The sequence below is a fragment of the Panicum hallii genome, chromosome 5, assembly GCF_002211085.1.
Source record: "Panicum hallii strain FIL2 chromosome 5, PHallii_v3.1, whole genome shotgun sequence".
Taxonomy (NCBI): Eukaryota; Viridiplantae; Streptophyta; class Magnoliopsida; order Poales; family Poaceae; genus Panicum; species Panicum hallii.
The window spans coordinates 5357119-5374399 of record NC_038046.1 but is presented as its reverse complement, the minus strand read 5'-3'; the positions used below and the strand labels follow the sequence as shown (position 1 = coordinate 5374399).

General features: G+C 50.3%; 2 protein-coding genes and 1 long non-coding RNA gene across 4 annotated transcripts; 2 read left to right on the top strand and 1 right to left on the bottom strand.

Annotated features, from left to right (window-relative positions):
* Positions 1-34: 34 nt before the first annotated feature.
* On the bottom strand, positions 35-1205 carry LOC112893708. Its single transcript, XM_025961170.1, has 2 exons — positions 668-1205; positions 35-588 (listed from the first exon to the last, which is right to left on the bottom strand). Exons 1-2 carry the CDS (start codon positions 995-997, stop codon positions 142-144), a joined length of 777 nt encoding a protein of 258 aa, XP_025816955.1. The 5' UTR covers positions 998-1205; the 3' UTR covers positions 35-141.
* Positions 1206-4374: 3169 nt separating this feature from the next.
* On the top strand, positions 4375-7740 carry LOC112893427 (coronatine-insensitive protein homolog 1a-like). Its single transcript, XM_025960746.1, has 3 exons — positions 4375-5161; positions 6104-6581; positions 6670-7740. The coding sequence occupies exons 1-3, from the start codon at positions 4650-4652 to the stop codon at positions 7471-7473; spliced, it is 1794 nt and encodes a 597-aa protein (XP_025816531.1). The 5' UTR covers positions 4375-4649; the 3' UTR covers positions 7474-7740.
* Positions 7741-10955: 3215 nt separating this feature from the next.
* Positions 10956-15141, top strand: LOC112895042. Of its 2 annotated transcripts, none has more exons than XR_003229131.1 (7): positions 10956-11525; positions 11613-11819; positions 11905-12004; positions 12094-12340; positions 13703-13922; positions 14133-14296; positions 14553-15141. It is a non-coding gene; the product is annotated as an uncharacterized LOC112895042 (long non-coding RNA). The 2 variants fall into 2 exon arrangements; XR_003229132.1 differs by having other exon boundaries at positions 13624-13922.
* The last annotated feature ends 2140 nt before the right edge of the window (positions 15142-17281 follow it).

Below are 17281 nucleotides of genomic sequence, written 5' to 3'. Positions count from 1 at the left end.
TTTGAGAAACCTGTGGTTTATTGGCCAAGCTACATGTTAATCAATTTCTTGGATTATAAAAAGTGTATCCATTCATGCTAACTTTATACAGTTTACATTACTTGTGCAAGATTACAGCCTACTGTTATGTCTGCAACTCTTTCATTCTTCTCTTTTTTCTGTCTTCTCAGCTTTCGGTGGTGAGATATCCTGCTCGTAGATGACCTGAGCAACCAGACCAATGAAAATCAGAGCCAGAGCAGCAACCTTCCTCCACTCCACCTCGGGTGTAGCAAAGACGGCGTTCGCAATTGTAAGCCCAAGTATTGCCATCAGCCCAAGGTAAATGTTCATCCGAGTTTTTGACCCTGCACTCTCTTTTGCAATTTCTTTGACCTTCTGTGCTTCCACCTTTGCTTTCAGCTTGATTTCCTTCTTGTTCCGAGGCTTGACCTTCCCAAGACTTTTGAAGAACATTCCCTCGTTTTTCTCCTTTTCAATCCAATCTTCAAAGTCTTCTAACACCTTGTCGTTCATTTCTATCTCTTGCCTTTGTACCTCTGCCGTCTCCTCGAAGGCTTGCATCTTGCTGTCGAGCCTCTCCAATATCTGTCTCATCATACACCGCAATTCTCTGTCAAACAGTGAATAAGCAGCTGTTGAACTTTTCCTTGCAAGAGATGCTCACCTGGTCTCCGACGGCATCAAGTTCTTTCATAGCGTTCTGCCCAATCAGGTCGAACTCGGAGTCGGCATCCTTGGCGAACTTGGTCAGGTAAGCAGAGCGCTCATCCAAGAAGTCTGTGATGCGCACTTTCTGCGCCTGAAGCATGGCGATCTGCGCAAGAACCTCCTGCCGGTGCTTGTCGCCACCAAGCGGTGGGGAACTGCCGGATTCTGCATCTTCAGAGCCGCTGGCATAGATGAAAGATCTCTTCCTGCCTAGCAGAGCACGCTGGAAGGGGGAGGATCTGCGCAGCGAGGGAAGGGATGACTGAATGGTATGAAGAGTAAGCATCTCCTCGTAATACCGCAGTCCCTTTGCTGTCGCTGGTGTTGATTTGGCCTTGCGAGGGTTGGTTTCTGCCTACCTCTCGTAGCTGTATGCCGGGGAACCATATCCTTTCCTGTTCCGTAACAGGACCAAATTGCCCTTGCGTGCTGGGTTCCCTCAGGTCCATGCGTTGCCGCTTTCTGCAGGATGTGGACCCCTCTGTTGTCCAGTTGGAGCGGCCGAAAATATCACGAGGTGCCAAGAAGTCAGGAATCGGGCCGAAATAGGCGCAGTCGGGCGTCATGGGCCCAATCAAGTCCTGAATGATAGCTGGGCCGCAATGAATGACCACGTACAAGTGGACCGCTAGCGCCATCATGATGATCATTGAAGGAGCAAGCTCGTCCCATCATCCTTCCATGGCAACATTCTGTCGTCGAGGCATTATTTTTGTCGTTGTGGTTGTTGGGCGGAATAGGCATTGGTTTGATGTCACCTCTCACCCGCTAATTCTAGAATAGCATGAAATGCTTCGCGCCTCTTACTATTACTACCATCAAAGCCGGGGGTTTTCCCACTCGAATTAAATCCCAACTGATGAATTATTGTTGGTAGGGCGCTGGGCTTTCTCTGTTTGTCGCTTATGATTTATGCCTGTGAAGTGGGAAACGAGATCTGCCCTGCTGGTTAGCACTTTTTTTTTCATCTGTCGGGAGCTCGCTTATTCAACGCAATCATCCGCAGCCACTTGATTGCGCGACTAAACGATGCTGACCCTGCGTAATTCTGCAAAAACAAATGCAGCCTCTGAAACTCAGAATTGCAAACGATGCTCTGTCCCTGCGCACTGCAGACTGCCAGGTGCGGCACAGCCCACATGACGCGATGCGAATCCTTTTTCCTTGAGCAAGAGCAGATCCTCGGGATCACACGTCGCATCGGCGTTCTAGGTGCTGAATCCTTCCGGCCCCGCCCGCCACATGCGCCCGCGTCCTCGAGACACGGGGAACGGCCTGCACGCACGGCCATGAGGCCCGCCCGGTGTCCTGCTCCTATGCCCATCCCTTCTCCTTCCCTTCTCCGCTGTCAGGACCGCAGGACTCAGGAGGAGTAACGCCGCAAGCAGACGAACGTGCAGATGCCGGGGGCCTGGACCTGGAAGGAGGCAGGCTCGAGCTTATCGGTTCCGGGGGAATCAATGCCTCCGGTAATCCGATGCCGCGGTTAAATACTGCCAATTGGACCGTTCGACGCGTCGCTGTCGGCGCGCACCGGAGCACGGCGCAGCTCCGTTCTCGCTCTCCCTCCTGCCCGGCAACGGCAAAGGCAACGCGGCATCTCCCTGCAGGTGAACGCAACACCGTCGGCTGGATTCATCGCTAATAATCGCAGTGAGGTTTCTGAACCCCCAAGCATCGTCAGTAACAGTGCTGCGCGAGATACGCGCTTCGAGTAGAGAAGAAACGGCTACGCCGAGCGGCCATGCTCTCCCCCCGTAATGGTTCCTAGAACGTCAACAATCTCCGCCGATAGGGACAGGCGGGCGGGCTGGCGTACAGCTCGCGCGTATGATTCCAGCAACAGAAAAACGCGCGGCTAAACACGTAGACCAGTACGGCGTACGTGCAGGGCCTACCTGTCCTTTTACGGTGCAAAGACTTGGCGTCTTATAGGGCTTATAAATATATAAGTAAACAGATCAGTGTCGCGTGAAGTCATAGTTGTGGGTAATTGCGTCCTTTGTGTATTCTTTTTGTTTGCTTGCCCAACCGAACGAAGAAAGAGGCGTCATGATGGGAGGCGAACAGGAGCTTGGAAAATCATGGCGAGCTAGTGTAAAGTCAGACGGTCTGGAAGCATTTCGCGGCAGTACATGAATTCTCTTTAGGCGTAGGGATTTGCCTAGGATACGAAAAATTGAATGCTGCACGAAAATGTATTCCACTTTCTGTAGAAAACTAGAGAACCTTTTTTTGAAAAGTAGAAGCTACAGAACTTTCCCTGCGTTTGAAATAGGCCTAATCCAGCACAGTCAGACCTGATCTCTTCAATTGCAGTTTTTGGTTGACAAAGCTCTGTAGAATTCAAGATCTGTTGTTGCTCCGTACAAGTAATGGAGGCCCACATGTCGGCCAGCGTGAACGCTGACGAGGAGGCCGCTGTCCGCAGAAGAGGAGGCCTGGGCACACCACCTTCCCTTCACGTGGGCCGCCGCCCGGCGGCGATGGCAGGCGTCGCGAGCAGGGCGGAGGGGACCACCCGGGCGGCGAGGTGGTTGGTGCACCTGAGAAGTGACGCCGTCTAGTGGATTGGATTCTCGCCCATCGAGGTCCGGTTCCAACAAACCGCCGCCACGCTGCTCGCTTCACTGCACAAGATATTTGCTCTGCTCCATGATACTCCTACGATACAAGCTCTATGTTTTTTTTTTTGTTGCGTTGATTATTTTGATTCTCAATCGAGATCTGTTTAGCAACTTTTTTTTTTAAAAAAAAAGTTGCATCCACTTGTTCAAGTATCACAACAACAACAACAAAAGAAAAAACAGAGGCCACTTGAGCTTTAAGAATAGACCGAGCCTGTTCCAAATTTGGCTCTGTCAGTGTGGGACTAGGACACATGCATGAATGATTGAACCGTAGAGTTACTAGAAAACAAGCTAGACTCTGACTAGGCAAAGTTTTTGGCGTAGCCTGGTTAATGAAAATACCGGAGGCACTAATACATTTAGTCGCAACTCACAATAAAAAATTGGTGCCATAAGTTAGGCACCCGTAAAACAAAGTGACCACGTAGTATTGTACTACTATATTTTCTTTCACAAATTACGTGATCTACTTAATATAACCTGTAGACTGGTCTCCTCCAAATACTGTATTGTCATTTTTAGCCATGGTTGTGCCCTCCTGAAAATGACACCTGTAAAATTAATTTTAGATGGTCAGGCAACTAGAACACGTAAGAGCCAACAAGGCATCGATGGGCTCCATTAAGAGCAGTGGTACGCAGCGCAATCCTGCATAAGAAAAGAAGGGTTTATCCACTGATGGCAGACCAAATCCACCGGCTGCTAGACATCACACCACATGATTAGCTCATACCAACTTTTTTTTTTGTCTTTTTCCAACCTTCACCTCAAGATATACAATATACGGAATTCTACGTTTCGTTCAACCATACGCCTGGTCCGTGATTTATGAACTTGAGCACAATCAACTCCGATATTTTCACGAGACTTTGGTAAAAAAAACGTAAAAAACCAGTTCTCGCTAGAAAATGGAGACATTTAACTATTTTTTTTCTTACGACAGACAGGGCCCAACACCCCCCCCCCCCCCCCCTCTCTTTTGAGCTGGTTGTGGCGCAGCTCACTGAGCACTGTGCTGTGCCCGGCGGGCGACGCCATTTATCACCTCCACTCCGGTGCTTACGTGGCGCGGCAACACCGGCTGATCGGCGCAGGAACGAAGTAAACGCTGCTGCCTTCTCCAATCCCCCCGCTGCTGCTCCTCATCCCTCTCCTCACTCTTGCTTCTCTTCTCCCTCCAATAATTCCCTCCTCCCCTCCCGTCCTCTCACAAGCCCCCAGAAATCACAAGCAGGAAGGGGCGGCGAAAATCTCCATGCCCCGGCTCGGCCTGGATCTCCGGCCCGCGCGGTAGCCGATCCAGCCCCGATGGGCGGCGAGGTGCCGGGGCCGCGCCTGCTGAGCCGCGCGCTCAGCTTCGGCGGCGGCGGCGGCGTCCCCGAGGAGGCGCTGCACCTCGTGTTCGGCTACGTGGACGACCCGCGCGACCGGGAGGCCGCCTCGCTCGTGTGCCGCCGCTGGCACCGCATCGACGCGCTCTCGCGCAAGCACGTCACCGTCGGCTTCTGCTACGCCGTGGAGCCGGCGCGGCTGCTGGCCAGGTTCCCGCGCCTCGAGTCGCTCGCGCTCAAGGGGAAGCCCCGCGCCGCCATGTACGGGCTCATACCCGAGGACTGGGGCGCCTACGCCGCGCCCTGGGTCGCCCAGCTCGCCGCGCCGCTCGAGTGCCTCAAGGCCGTCCACCTGCGCCGCATGACCATCACCGACCAGGACATCGCCGTGCTCGTCCGCGCGCGCGGCCACATGCTCCAGGTGCTCAAGCTCGACAAGTGCTCCGACTTCTCGACGGACGCCCTCCGCCTCATCGCCCGCTCTTGCAGGTATTAACAGTTCCTCCGGTTCCCTGCTCTGGTGATCTGCGGCACCTCTTAGAGAAATCGTGATTTCTCCGGCGGAGATGTTCCTAAACGGAGTAACGGATAAGCCTGAACCGTGTTCATGTTCGAATACGGCAAGATGCAGAATCTTAGGTCATGACACGCAATAATTTCTTGAACAAATTGGTATGAGCATTAGATATGCACAGTTCAGAGTAGTTGTGATTTGATCGTTTGTTTGTCCAGTATTTTTTGTCCCCATCTCAATATGTAGTTGGTCTTGGACACATGAGGAGTTCCCAGTTCATAGTAACACAGTTTTGCACAAGCAGGCTAGTTTGAGTTATCGCCAAACTGGCAGGTGATCTATCGTTCCCATGGGTACTCAGGTACCGTGCTGATTGGAATTGAACAGGACTACTCTGACCTTAATGAAACATATTTTTGGCAAAATTCAGTGGCAGCTTTGCACGTAGTTGGTTCCAGTTATCAATCAATTCTACCATGATCACATTCATATGGTACCATGCCTTATATTTCAAGCAGCATCTTTCCCTTCTTTCTCTTTTTGCCCAAAGTATCTAAGATGGTTTTTATTTTTTTAGTTAGAATTCTCTGATGATGATATTGAATCAGTTGACTAAGTACATTGAATAATGCACATGAATGTTTTGCGTTTGATATATATCGCTGCATATTCAAAGAGTCAACCATTACTTTTGCGTATTGAAACTAATTTCCGTTTAGATACTGAAGACAACAACTGTGATGACTTCTCTGGTTTCAAGTCATTTGCTCAATCATCTTGCCTTGCTTTTCTATACCTACGTCTCTCTAGCAAATATTTTTAATGTTATATTCCTGCTGACAATGAATACATCGTTCTAGCTGCTATGATTGCCTGGGATCATCAAAGTAACATGTCATTCTAAATTGTCTTGGCAGATCTCTGAGAACTTTATTCCTGGAAGAATGCATAATTGACGATAAGGGCAGTGAATGGCTCCATGAACTGGCTGTCAACAACTCTGTTCTTGTGACACTAAACTTCTACATGACTGATCTCAAAGTGGAGCCATCAGATCTGGAGCTTCTTGCAAAGAACTGTAAATCACTGCTTTCTTTGAAGATGAGTGATTGTGATCTTTCGGATCTGATTGGTTTTCTGCAAACCTCCAAAGCATTACAAGAATTTGCTGGAGGATCATTTTCTGAAGTAGGAGAGTACACCAAGTATGAAAAGGTTAAATTCCCACCCAGACTATGCTTCTTGGGGAGTCTTACCTTCATGGGTAAAAATGAGATGCCTATTATCTTTCCTTTTTCTGCAACACTGAAGAAACTGGACTTGCAGTACACTTTGCTCACCACTGAAGATCATTGCCAGATTATTGCTAAATGCCCCAACCTACTGGTTCTTGAGGTAATGCTTTTGCACATATATTCTATTGTATTTGCATCTGAAATTAGTAAATATCTCATTCAACTGACAAGATAGACACTCTCAACAGGTGAGGAATGTGATTGGGGACAGGGGACTAGAAGTTGTTGCTGATACGTGCAAGAAGCTACGAAGACTCCGAATTGAGCGGGGGGAGGATGATCCAGGTCAAGAAGAGCAAGGAGGAGTCTCTCAGTTAGGCTTGACGGCGGTAGCTGTTGGTTGCCGTGAACTGGAGTACATAGCTGCCTATGTATCTGATATAACCAACGGAGCCCTGGAATCCATTGGGACTTTCTGCAAGAATCTCTATGACTTCCGGCTTGTTCTACTTGACCAGCAGAAGGAAATAACAGACCTGCCGCTTGACAATGGTGTCCGTGCTCTATTGAGGAACTGCACCAAGCTCCGGAGGTTTGCCTTCTACCTGAGACCGGGAGGGCTTTCTGATGTAGGCCTTGGCTACATTGGTCGATACAGTGGAAACATCCAGTACATGCTGCTAGGCAACGTCGGTGAGTCGGACAATGGTTTGATCCAGTTTGCAATGGGATGCACCAACCTGAGAAAGCTGGAGCTGAGGAGCTGCTGCTTCAGCGAGCGAGCCCTGGCAGTCGCCGTTCTCCAGATGCCCTCGCTGAGGTACATATGGGTGCAGGGGTACAGGGCCTCTCCAACAGGCCAGGACCTCCTGCTCATGGCCAGGCCCTTCTGGAACATCGAGTTCGCACCTCCCAGCCCCGAGAACGTGTATCGGATGATGGCAGATGGACAGCCTTGTGTTGATAACCAAGCTCAGGTTCTTGCATATTACTCCCTAGCCGGAAGGAGGCCAGACTGCCCTCAGTGGCTGGTTATCTTGCATCCTGCGTGACTGTAAATACGTAATTCGCGAGTATGGTTATTGTACCAGCATCAGTGACCAGTCTATATTGTTAGCAGCCTGTGTGCCTTCGTAATAAACTCTACTATTAGTGTAGAGGTGTAGTGCAATAAGTTGCAGTTGTCGCTTGTACGTAGTAAACCAGTAGTAGTGCTATCTAATCCTAGGAGGATGTATAAAAGTTGCTCTGCGCTTTCTTCCCTGGAAGTGTACTCTGCTCCCCTGTAAATATCAGAAATGGGTTACTTTCTTCTTTTTTGTTTTGCCTGTGCTAAACGAGTTGAAATCATGTATCTGAGAGGTGCATTGCACGCACAAGATGAGCTGACAGCAACTACGTTTTGCCATCCTCAAAGTTTGACAAGGGGGAACGCACTTGGACGTGCGTCCTAGAATGCCTGGACTCCGAAGCTCCCGTCCATGTCCAGCGCCAGGAAGGCGACGGCCACCACAAAACGGGAAGGCCGCGCCCCACACTCGCCACTTGGACCCCCACCTACGTGGAGTACGTGGCCTCGGCAGGCAGCGGACGGCCGCCGAGCGGAGCCGTCGCGGAGTGCCGGGGAATCTGTGCCAGCCACCGCTCTCGGACGGCGACAGCGTCGCGTACCCAGAGCCACTGCTCTTGGCCTGGTGGCCAGTAGTTTAATGGGCTAGCGAACAAAAAGCGTTGGCCTGAGCCCCGCCGCTGAATCAACAACTGGGGGCGGCTTTCCTCGTCGGGAAAAGGACGTTTCTGTCAGCTTGCACAGGCAGGGATTCTGGGGCAGGATTGCATGGCGAAAGCCCGGTTGATCTGAAAATGCCAAGAGCGGATCCGGGGTTAGGAGCAGCTGCGGTCTGTTGTTATTGTTAGTTGTTACGTCCACGTCTGTACAGTCCAACTGAAAGGCGTCTTATTGTATGATTTGTACCTAGGATTCTAGAATGTTAGTCTGTTGATCCAAGTCATGAGAGCAGGTAAAGAAACATGTATAGGCGAGAGGGGCATCTGGTTCTATCTGATCACCCCATGCAGGCAAAAGCAACCGATGTGGGCTAGCATCAAGGAAGATGAGAGCCTGAGAGGCCTAGGTGTTTGGCTAATCCAAAACTAGAGCGCCAGTGAATGAGAAGAACATCGCCGGATCTTCTGAATTCGTGACCGTTTAGATTAGAACCTCTGAAAAATGAGAATCCTGAAGGGAGCTGTGCTGATCAAAGCTCTGAACTGAAACCAGAAGTTACTGCTACTCAGTTCAGAGATACCCGCATAACCCAGCTACACGAAGAGCAGGTGGTTTCAATTTCAAAGCTATTGTACCAGCTGCCGTCGAATCCATCTCCTTTTAGTTTGTCCAATTAAGAATCAACATAGACCCTGGCTGAAATGTTCGATGCAGACAAGTTGGGCAGGATGTTGCTGAGCTCAAACGTGTGACAAACAACATCATGGGATGTTGATCAGCAGCCGCCATGGCTTATGCCTGAACAGAGTTACATTAGCCTCCATGGTCCTGAGCTAATTTCAGAAGGTGTTGGCAGTTTCAGGTGCTGTTGGTGAGCTGTGTCGCATTGGGTTCAGAAATTCCATGCTAGCTCATCACCACGGATGCGGGGGAACGGGAGCGTTCAAGACCTCGGCCATGGCGCCGTTGACCGTTGGTCAGGTCGCGTGGCGGCACGGCACAGCGCCCTGACTGGAGCTCGCGGTGTGGTGGGCAAGTCCATGGCCAACGCCTGCATCTCTCTCGCCTCGTCCCTTCTTCTCTTTCCAGAATTCCAGTGCGGGCGAGCTTGGGGATGGAGGTCCATGAAATGGAGGCGGTCCGAGCAACAGAGGCGGCAGGTGCGAGCTCGGAGGCGTCCTGAGCACCGAGGCGTCGGGTTCGGGGAGCTCGGAGCGGCGGCATGGACGGCAACGGCGACGGTGATGTAATATGTGTCAGAAAACCCCTAGGTCGGATCGGGATTATTGGTTGCGTCCAAATATTTGCAAAAGACCCCGTTGTATTTTACAAATAGACCCCTCTATTGGATCGCGATCCAAATATTTATATAAACATCCTCACCATTTTTCACAAAGACCTCTAAACAGGATCGCGATTAATATTTTCAGAAAGCCCCCTAAAATGGGTACTGTGGGTAAACCCATCTCGTCGGCAGATTTGCCTCCTCTTCCCGTCCGGCTGTGGCGCCGTCGTCGTCGAAAACCGTCCCGCGCTCCTCCTGCCGATCTCCCTTTCCCCTTCCCCTCTTGTTCCGTCCTGTCTCGTCCCCTCCTACCAGCCCGATCTCTGCATTATTGCCAGCCCCTGCGGCACCTCGGAGCTCTAGAGGCAAGGCAAGCCATAGCCATCCATGGTGGGAGGAGTTTGGCGGCAGGCATGTCGCTGGAGCGTATCATGTTCCTGAACATGCAGATCATGCCTGCCTTCGTCTTCTGCGTTTGGCCGGCGGCCCTCTGCAAGCTCCAGAGTCCAGAGTGTGATCGAGAGCTACAATAATCAGCAAACAACAGCATCTTCATGAGGAAACGACGAGAATGGAGGCTAGATACTTGTACAAGCTGCTAGCTGCTAGATTCCTTGTACAGATGTGGACCTCAAGACTGGAGGTGCAGTCTGATTATGTGATGAACTGATGATCCCCTCCTCTCGGCTCCAGCAGCCTCTGAAGTAACCAATGTAACTGTAGGCGAATGCAGTATCTGGAGGCTCAGTGATCCCTGAAAAAGAGGAGCTAGAGCTCCAGCGAAGCTCACCGTGAGCAAGAACCGGGAAGAACATCGCCGGTTGTTCTGAATTCGTGACCGTTTAGGAAACGCCTGAATGGAGTTGCGCTGATCCCAGTTCTGAACTGAACCAGAAGTTTCAAAGCTACTGTATCAGCTACCGTCGCATCCATCTCTTTCAGTTGGACAGGATGTTGGACAAGTTAGAAAGACCCCTAGATCGGATGTTCAATGTGGACAAGATGGACAGGGTGTTGCTGAGCTCAAACGTGTGACAACAACATCATGGGATGTTGATCAGCAGCTGGCATGAGATGATGATCCAGCATTCCAGATTTCCAGTCGGCATGCCTCGTACCTGAACACATACTGCAATCGTGGATCACCATGGACCATGGTTCTGACTTCTGAGTTCAGTTTTGAGAATGTGCTGCCATCGTGGGTGTAGTTAAGATCTTGTGCAGTTTCAGGCGCTGCTGGAGAGCATTGTCGCGTTCGGTTCAGAAATACCATGCTCATCACCACGGATGCGAGGGAAACGGAGCGTACAAAACCTCGACCATGGCGCTGTTGGTGCGCAAGTCCATGGCCGCCGCCTGCATCTCTCGCGCCTCGCCCCCTTCTTCTCTTTCCGGTGCGGGTGCCGGGTGCGCTTCGAGATGATCAGACGGAGGTGCATGAAGTGCCGATCAACCAAGGAGGCAGGTTCTCGGGTTCGGTGAGCTCGGAGCGGCGATGGACGGCGGCGGCGGGGCAGTGATGTAATAATTTTTAGAAAACCGCCTAGATTGGTTCGAGATTATCGATCGCGATCCGAATATTTACATAAACAAACACCCTCATTATTTTCTAAAAGGCCCCCTGAAACGGGTGCCAGGGAGCAAAGGCGCCATCTCTCCTGACGGATTGCCTCCCCTTCCCGTTCGGTTCCGGCGCCGTCGTCGTCGACAACCGACCTGCTCTGCTCCTCCGGATCTCCCCTTATCGTTCCTCGTAGGTTCTGTCCTGCCTCGTCCCCTCCTACCCGTCTCTCCTCCGCCATTGCTAGCCCCGGTCATGTAGGCGGGCATGCGCAGGAATCCTGGGCCGGCGGCCATTGGGGCATTGGGCAGCCATCCCGAACACCAGCAGCCAAGCCCAGAATGACTTCCTCGGCGCCTCCGCCAGCCAGTTCGTATGTCGTTGGGCCTTATGTACTGCTGCTAGGGCTAAGGTTTGATTGCTACCGTGAGATCGCGAGATCGTTTCCCACGTTCGTCAACGCGACCAACCACCGGGGCCGGCAACCGAGACGGCGCCCACAAGGTTGCTTGCGGCGCGCTCTGATGAGGTAATCTGTTCGTAAAGCGACATACAGTTTGTGTCCGTAGATTGTGCCTGTAACCTGTTTGTTGAAATGTGCTCGTGTCCCCTGCAGAAAGAATGCGATTGCCTTAACTGCGCCCAAGCATTCTCATCAGCGGTGTTGGCACACTCAGTGCAGCAAAGGGATCAGTGGTGGATGGGAGTATGGAACTATGGGTGATCGCCTATCCATGCTTCTTAAAGTGCCCTTTCGAATGGATTTGAAATGCTTGTGGTAATGTATTGGTCTATGTGGTGAATGAAGGGACAACTGGTTAAGGTAGTCGAGCTTGCTTATCAATGTGATGAGACGCAAGCATAGGATGTGACTGAATTCTGAATTTTGTTGGATTTCTCCTATTTAGGGCTGTCCAACCAAGATGTGTTGGACGCTGACAGGCTCTGCCAGCTACAAGGCTGTGTTTCTGTACTGCAATGAAGTGGTTTACTGCTGGAACGTGAAGGGTATAAGTTTCTCAATGCTTGTGCCAAAATGCAATCTGCAGTCATCGGATGTTTGCAATATCTTACTGACCAATCTGTGGTCAGTGCAGTGTCTTACCTATCGTGCTGTGATGACTTGATGATTCTGTCGAGTGAAATCAAAGCTTGAACTCCGTATATGGAGTGATTCAGACTGTCCTTGCCCATTTTCTGATTCTTCTCCACTATACATGGCTATAAGGTAATGGACAACACTTTGTTTCTTACTTGTTGCATGAATATAAGCTGGTATTATTAGATAGCAGTGCAGGGAATGGATGGTAGCCAAGTATTGAGGCACGGGGGATGAATACTATGGTAAGCCAAAACTCTTGCTGGTATCAATATATATATGATGATTAGCATTTTCTAATTGCAAACATTATGCATTAGCATGATTAGAACTTTCAATGCCTTGTTTATTGTTAGGTCCAGTTCTAGAGCATATTCGTACAGAGGCACATTCATGTTAGATGCTAGGAAATAGGAATTTTGGTGCTTAATAAAGCGTCCCCAAGATAGTGCTATAGTTCCATGTGCCATTACCATATCTTGGATTTTGTTGAGGGAGCTTTTGTTGCTATTCTTCTTGAGAATAAGGGGAAATATGCTAACTGTGCAGCAAAAGAGAAAGAATTGTTCGTCGGAAACCATCCACAACACTTACAATTCAAAATTACCTGAAGATAATGGAGTAGGCTGTCATGCACGGCCCATAAGGGTCCGTGCAATGGTCCAGGCCCAGTGTGTGTGTTAGGCTGGTGCACTGTTTATGAACGGTTACTTTCCACCCATACTTTGTGGCGCTATTTGTGGTTCTAGGATGCACTTTCTTATCACGATATAAGATTGGATTTTGCTTCCTTACTTCTAGAGGTTGGTTTATTAAGATCAAGTCACTCCATATTTATGAGGGATTGTATATCTTTTGATTATGTGAAAAATAGATCAATAGAAACAGTGTGTTGCTGAGTAGCTTCATGCTCATCAAACAGGGTGTTTGATTTTACAAGAGTAATAAATATGGTCTTCTGAGAGTAACAAAAGAACAGAGCTGCTCTGGAGGCAAAATCATCCACTTTATGACAAAGTTCATTGAGAATAGAAACTTTCGCACCTATGAAGCTGTGTGTAATAGGTATCCATTCTCGGAAAATTCTTTTCCATTCTCTCATTTGTCATGCAGATTGTTGCACTCGTATGTTACCCTTTCGGGGAGGTTTTAGGATCAACGTGGGAGGAGAGAATCCTCCACCTGAATTTCATTAAAGTGGGAGAATAATACAATGCGATTGGGTCTAGTGGTAGAATAGTACCCTACCCTTTCAGTTTTCCCTTTCCTACTGGGTTCATATAACCTCCACTTATGCATCTTCCCTTTTCCCTCTTATATGTGCAGTTAATTTTGACTGATGCAATGCGATTGATAGCCTCTTTACCGTTCTGTAGGGGAACCTCATTTTTGTTATTAATTTCATTCATTACTGTTTTTGGTGTGCAAGCATAAAAATTAGTCGGCCTCGGTATTCAGAAAGGTGTAAACGTTGGAGATGTTTATCATTGCATCAACTTCAACAGCTCTGATTTTTTAACCGTTGCAGCTTCTGAAGGTTCATCTGGTCCTGGTGTGTCAATTATCCACTTTGGAACTTCTGAGAATATTTATCTCCTATGCTGCAGACTAGTTGACACCAGAGCTATAGGAATCACTACCTGTTTGGAGATAAATATTTCTATGACATCTTTGTCAAAGGGATGGCTTGTGCAAGTTGCGTCAGTATATGGAGATGCTGAATATGATTGTAGCTTTCCCATTGATCACTAGCAGAATGTTGATGGACGGCGGACTGGTTGAGTGGAATAATCTGACATGTCAATGGCATTTCATAAATTAATACTGGTATGTCTGTTGTTGAACAATGCACTTTAGCTTTCTGACCTCTCCGGTACTTAAGTTATAGCAGTATCCGGATTGCACCTTCGTAAAAAAAAAACTCCTAGGATTCCTAAGCGAAACTATGTCCAACTGTTTCAGCTCAATAATTCTGCTATTCTACATTATTTTTATGCGAAGATTGCAAAATTTAACCTGCTTGCAACTCAACCACAGAGAACGGAAACATGTCATCTGAGGTGGAAGTTCAGACTTTGCTGCACCTGTTAAATATACTCTTAACTGCTATACCAAATTGGAGCACTGGTACAAGGGCTGCTTCCTAAAATTATGAAGGAAAAAAGGTCTAGCTTTCACTGCATGAAAGAAGTTTTAAACAGGTAGAAGGCTATTTACCATCCTCTGATTTATCATTGTTGCACCTTACAGATTTCTCCTTACTATTGGGTTCCATCTTCAGTCTTACTTTCTATGTGCGGCTAATTTAACTGATGCATTGTGATAGTAGATGGCCCCTTTGTCACGTCCTTTAGGGGAATTCATATTCACAACTAGTTTTTTTATGAGGGCATCCAATTTAGCCAGCCTCGGTATTTAGAAAGGTCTAATCCTTGGTGATGTTTGTCTTGGTACCAGTTTCAACGGCTCATTCTATAACCTTGCAATTCTGGAGTTTCACTGTGTCAAAGCGAGGTCTTCTATGGAGTGTGAGTTATCAAGTTTAAAACTACTGGGAATATTTATCTCAGTTGCAGACTGGTTGACATCAGAGCTGTTGGAATCCCTAGCTATTTGGAGATAAAGATTTCAGTGGCATCTTTGTCAAAGGGATGGCTTCTGTCAGTTGCGTCAGAATATGGATGTGCTGCATATGACCACAGGTATCCCACTGGACACCAGCAGAACACGTCGAGGAGCAATGAATTGGTCGAGTTCGAGTGGAATAATCTGATCGTCAGTGGCATGCCATATATCCATACTGGTATGCATGTTGTTAAACAATGCACTTCACCAGTTATCTAACTGCTCCGGTGAGACAAACTCAAGTTAACACTTTACTGATTGCACTTTAATCTAAACAACCCGTAGGAAACTATATATGTCTACCTGCCCAGCTCAATAATTCTGCTATTCTACTACCTTAATCGATGTGAAGACTGCAGTATTTTAGTAGTTGCTTGCAAGTCAACCATGCAGAAGAGAAGCATGTCAACCAAGGTGGAAGTTCAGAGTTCGCTGTACCTGTTAAAGATGCTCCAACTGCTGTACCAAATTGGAGTGCAGGTACATGCACCACTTCCTCCAACTACGGGGGGACAAAAAAAAAAGCTTCGTTCTCCTAGTGCGTTCTAGGTAAAAGATGACATTGTTCTTCAGCAATTACACATGGCTGTTCTGCCTCTTTATTTACTTATTTTCCTCTCGGGTTATGATATGTTTTGCCGGTATTGCGACAGGCACGTCTGGGTGGTCCGGCGCTGGAAAGGGGCGTGTGGAATCTGGAATCTCCGCGCTCCGCCTCTATTTCCCCAATTATATCGCCCATTTGCGGAATCCGAACATTTGCCTGAGGGAAAGGCGGACGTGACGCCCAAAAGCTCCACGGCCCTCGAGCCCCGATGCTTTGCCACCGCTTTCACCCGCGCCCAATGGCAGGGTAAAGACCGGAAAAGGAGCGGAGCACTCATCTCACCCGCGGTGCCGGCCGGCGCTTTCACCTCGCACGAGCAAAAGTCGCCGCCGGCAAAGCCAAAGGCGGCAGCACCCGTACCGGTCGCGACGCGAGTGCTCGTATCATACGGTGGTGGTGGCTACCGTTGCCGTCTCCCGGGGAGGAGAGGGCGCGCAGGAAAACAAAATCTAAAGCGGGAGCCCGGGGGGCCGGGCCGGTGGCCAGGGAGGGGGTGGTCAGTGACTCAGTAGCGGCACCCCACCCCGCGGCCCCCTCGCGTCGCGTTGGATTCGCATGAATCTCGCGTGTGCCCGGCCGGGCGCGGCGAGTGCTCCCGGGGCCCCGCTCCCGCGGCTCCAGCCAGCCCCACCGGCCTGCCTGCGCCGCGGCAAGTTGCGGCCAGAGCAGCCTGGCCCTGGCCCTCGGAGTGTGGCTGGAGCCAGCGCGGCGCGGGCATGGACGCGGGTCAGGCAGTGGCACGCCAGGCGAGGGAGTAAAGGCGAGCGGGATTAAACAAAAACCGGGGTGGTTAGCGGCCGAGGGGACACCCGCCACCAGCTTGGGATTCAGAGATGCAGCAACCGGGCGTGTGAGTTTCTGTATTAGTTTTCAGGCGCTTTTACGCTTTTGTCCTGACCAGACGAGACAGCCCATTCGCGGGCTCAGGGCCATCAACGCAGCGCGATCTGGGCACCGAAGAGCAAGGGCAAACTGGAATCACTGCGAGGTGGGAGCAAGGGCCAATGATGGTTCGTGGAGGAGAAAGAAAGCAGACAGCAGACTGGTCGGGTCAGGTGCTGGCGAACCGGGGACGTGACCCAACTGAAATTTCCCTGCGAGAGCCGAGTCAGACGCCACATGAAGCAAGTGGCACTGACAGTCTCTGACACGCTCCTTTCCCGTCTGCGGCCTCCTCTTTCCTCTCGCTGCGCGCTCCCCCGGGATCGCCGGCGAGCCAGCGACACGGCGAGGCCACCACCGGCCGAGGCTGGCCGGTGGGGCGTGCCGGACACAGAAAAGGGTATCAGGCGAAACACACCGGCCACGGATTTCGGATTCCATTTCCAAACACAGTACGCACGCAGCCGCATCACCATCAACCGAGCAGTGCCTGGCCGCCTCTCTCTCTCTCTCTCGGAAAGGGCCTCGTTGGGAAAATGAGCGCGCCCACTAGGAGCGCCCCCCCGGCTTAACAGTGTGCGCCACCGAGGCCTTGAGTGGATGGATCCGCACGTCCGGCGACGGTCATGTGGGCGCGTGCAAGTTGGGCGCCGGGTGAATCTTGGCAGCTCGCTGGCCCTGCTGCCTGCACAGTGTGCACCCACTGACACTGAAAAGGGAAGGGGTGCCTCTTCTGTAGGGCCTAGGGGCGCCGGGGCCTTGCTATGGAATTGACGGTGAGAAAGACGGGAAGAGATTGTTGGGGCATGTGATGCCTTCTTGTTCGGTGGACCTCCAACTCAGCGCCTACTACAGCGTGCCAGCCACTATCAGGCAGGCAAAGCCCTTCTTGCATGCACCTTCGTTCGTTTGAGCTGGAGGGATCAATCAGAACCTCTGCTGCCGCGATTGGCCAATCTGGAGCCAGATCGCAGAGTGTCAGAGCCGGGGCAGGGGCAACATCTGCGCATGGGCAGCAAGAGCAAGAACCATGCGGCTGAATTTTTTATTCTTTTTTTGCCACTCTGACGAG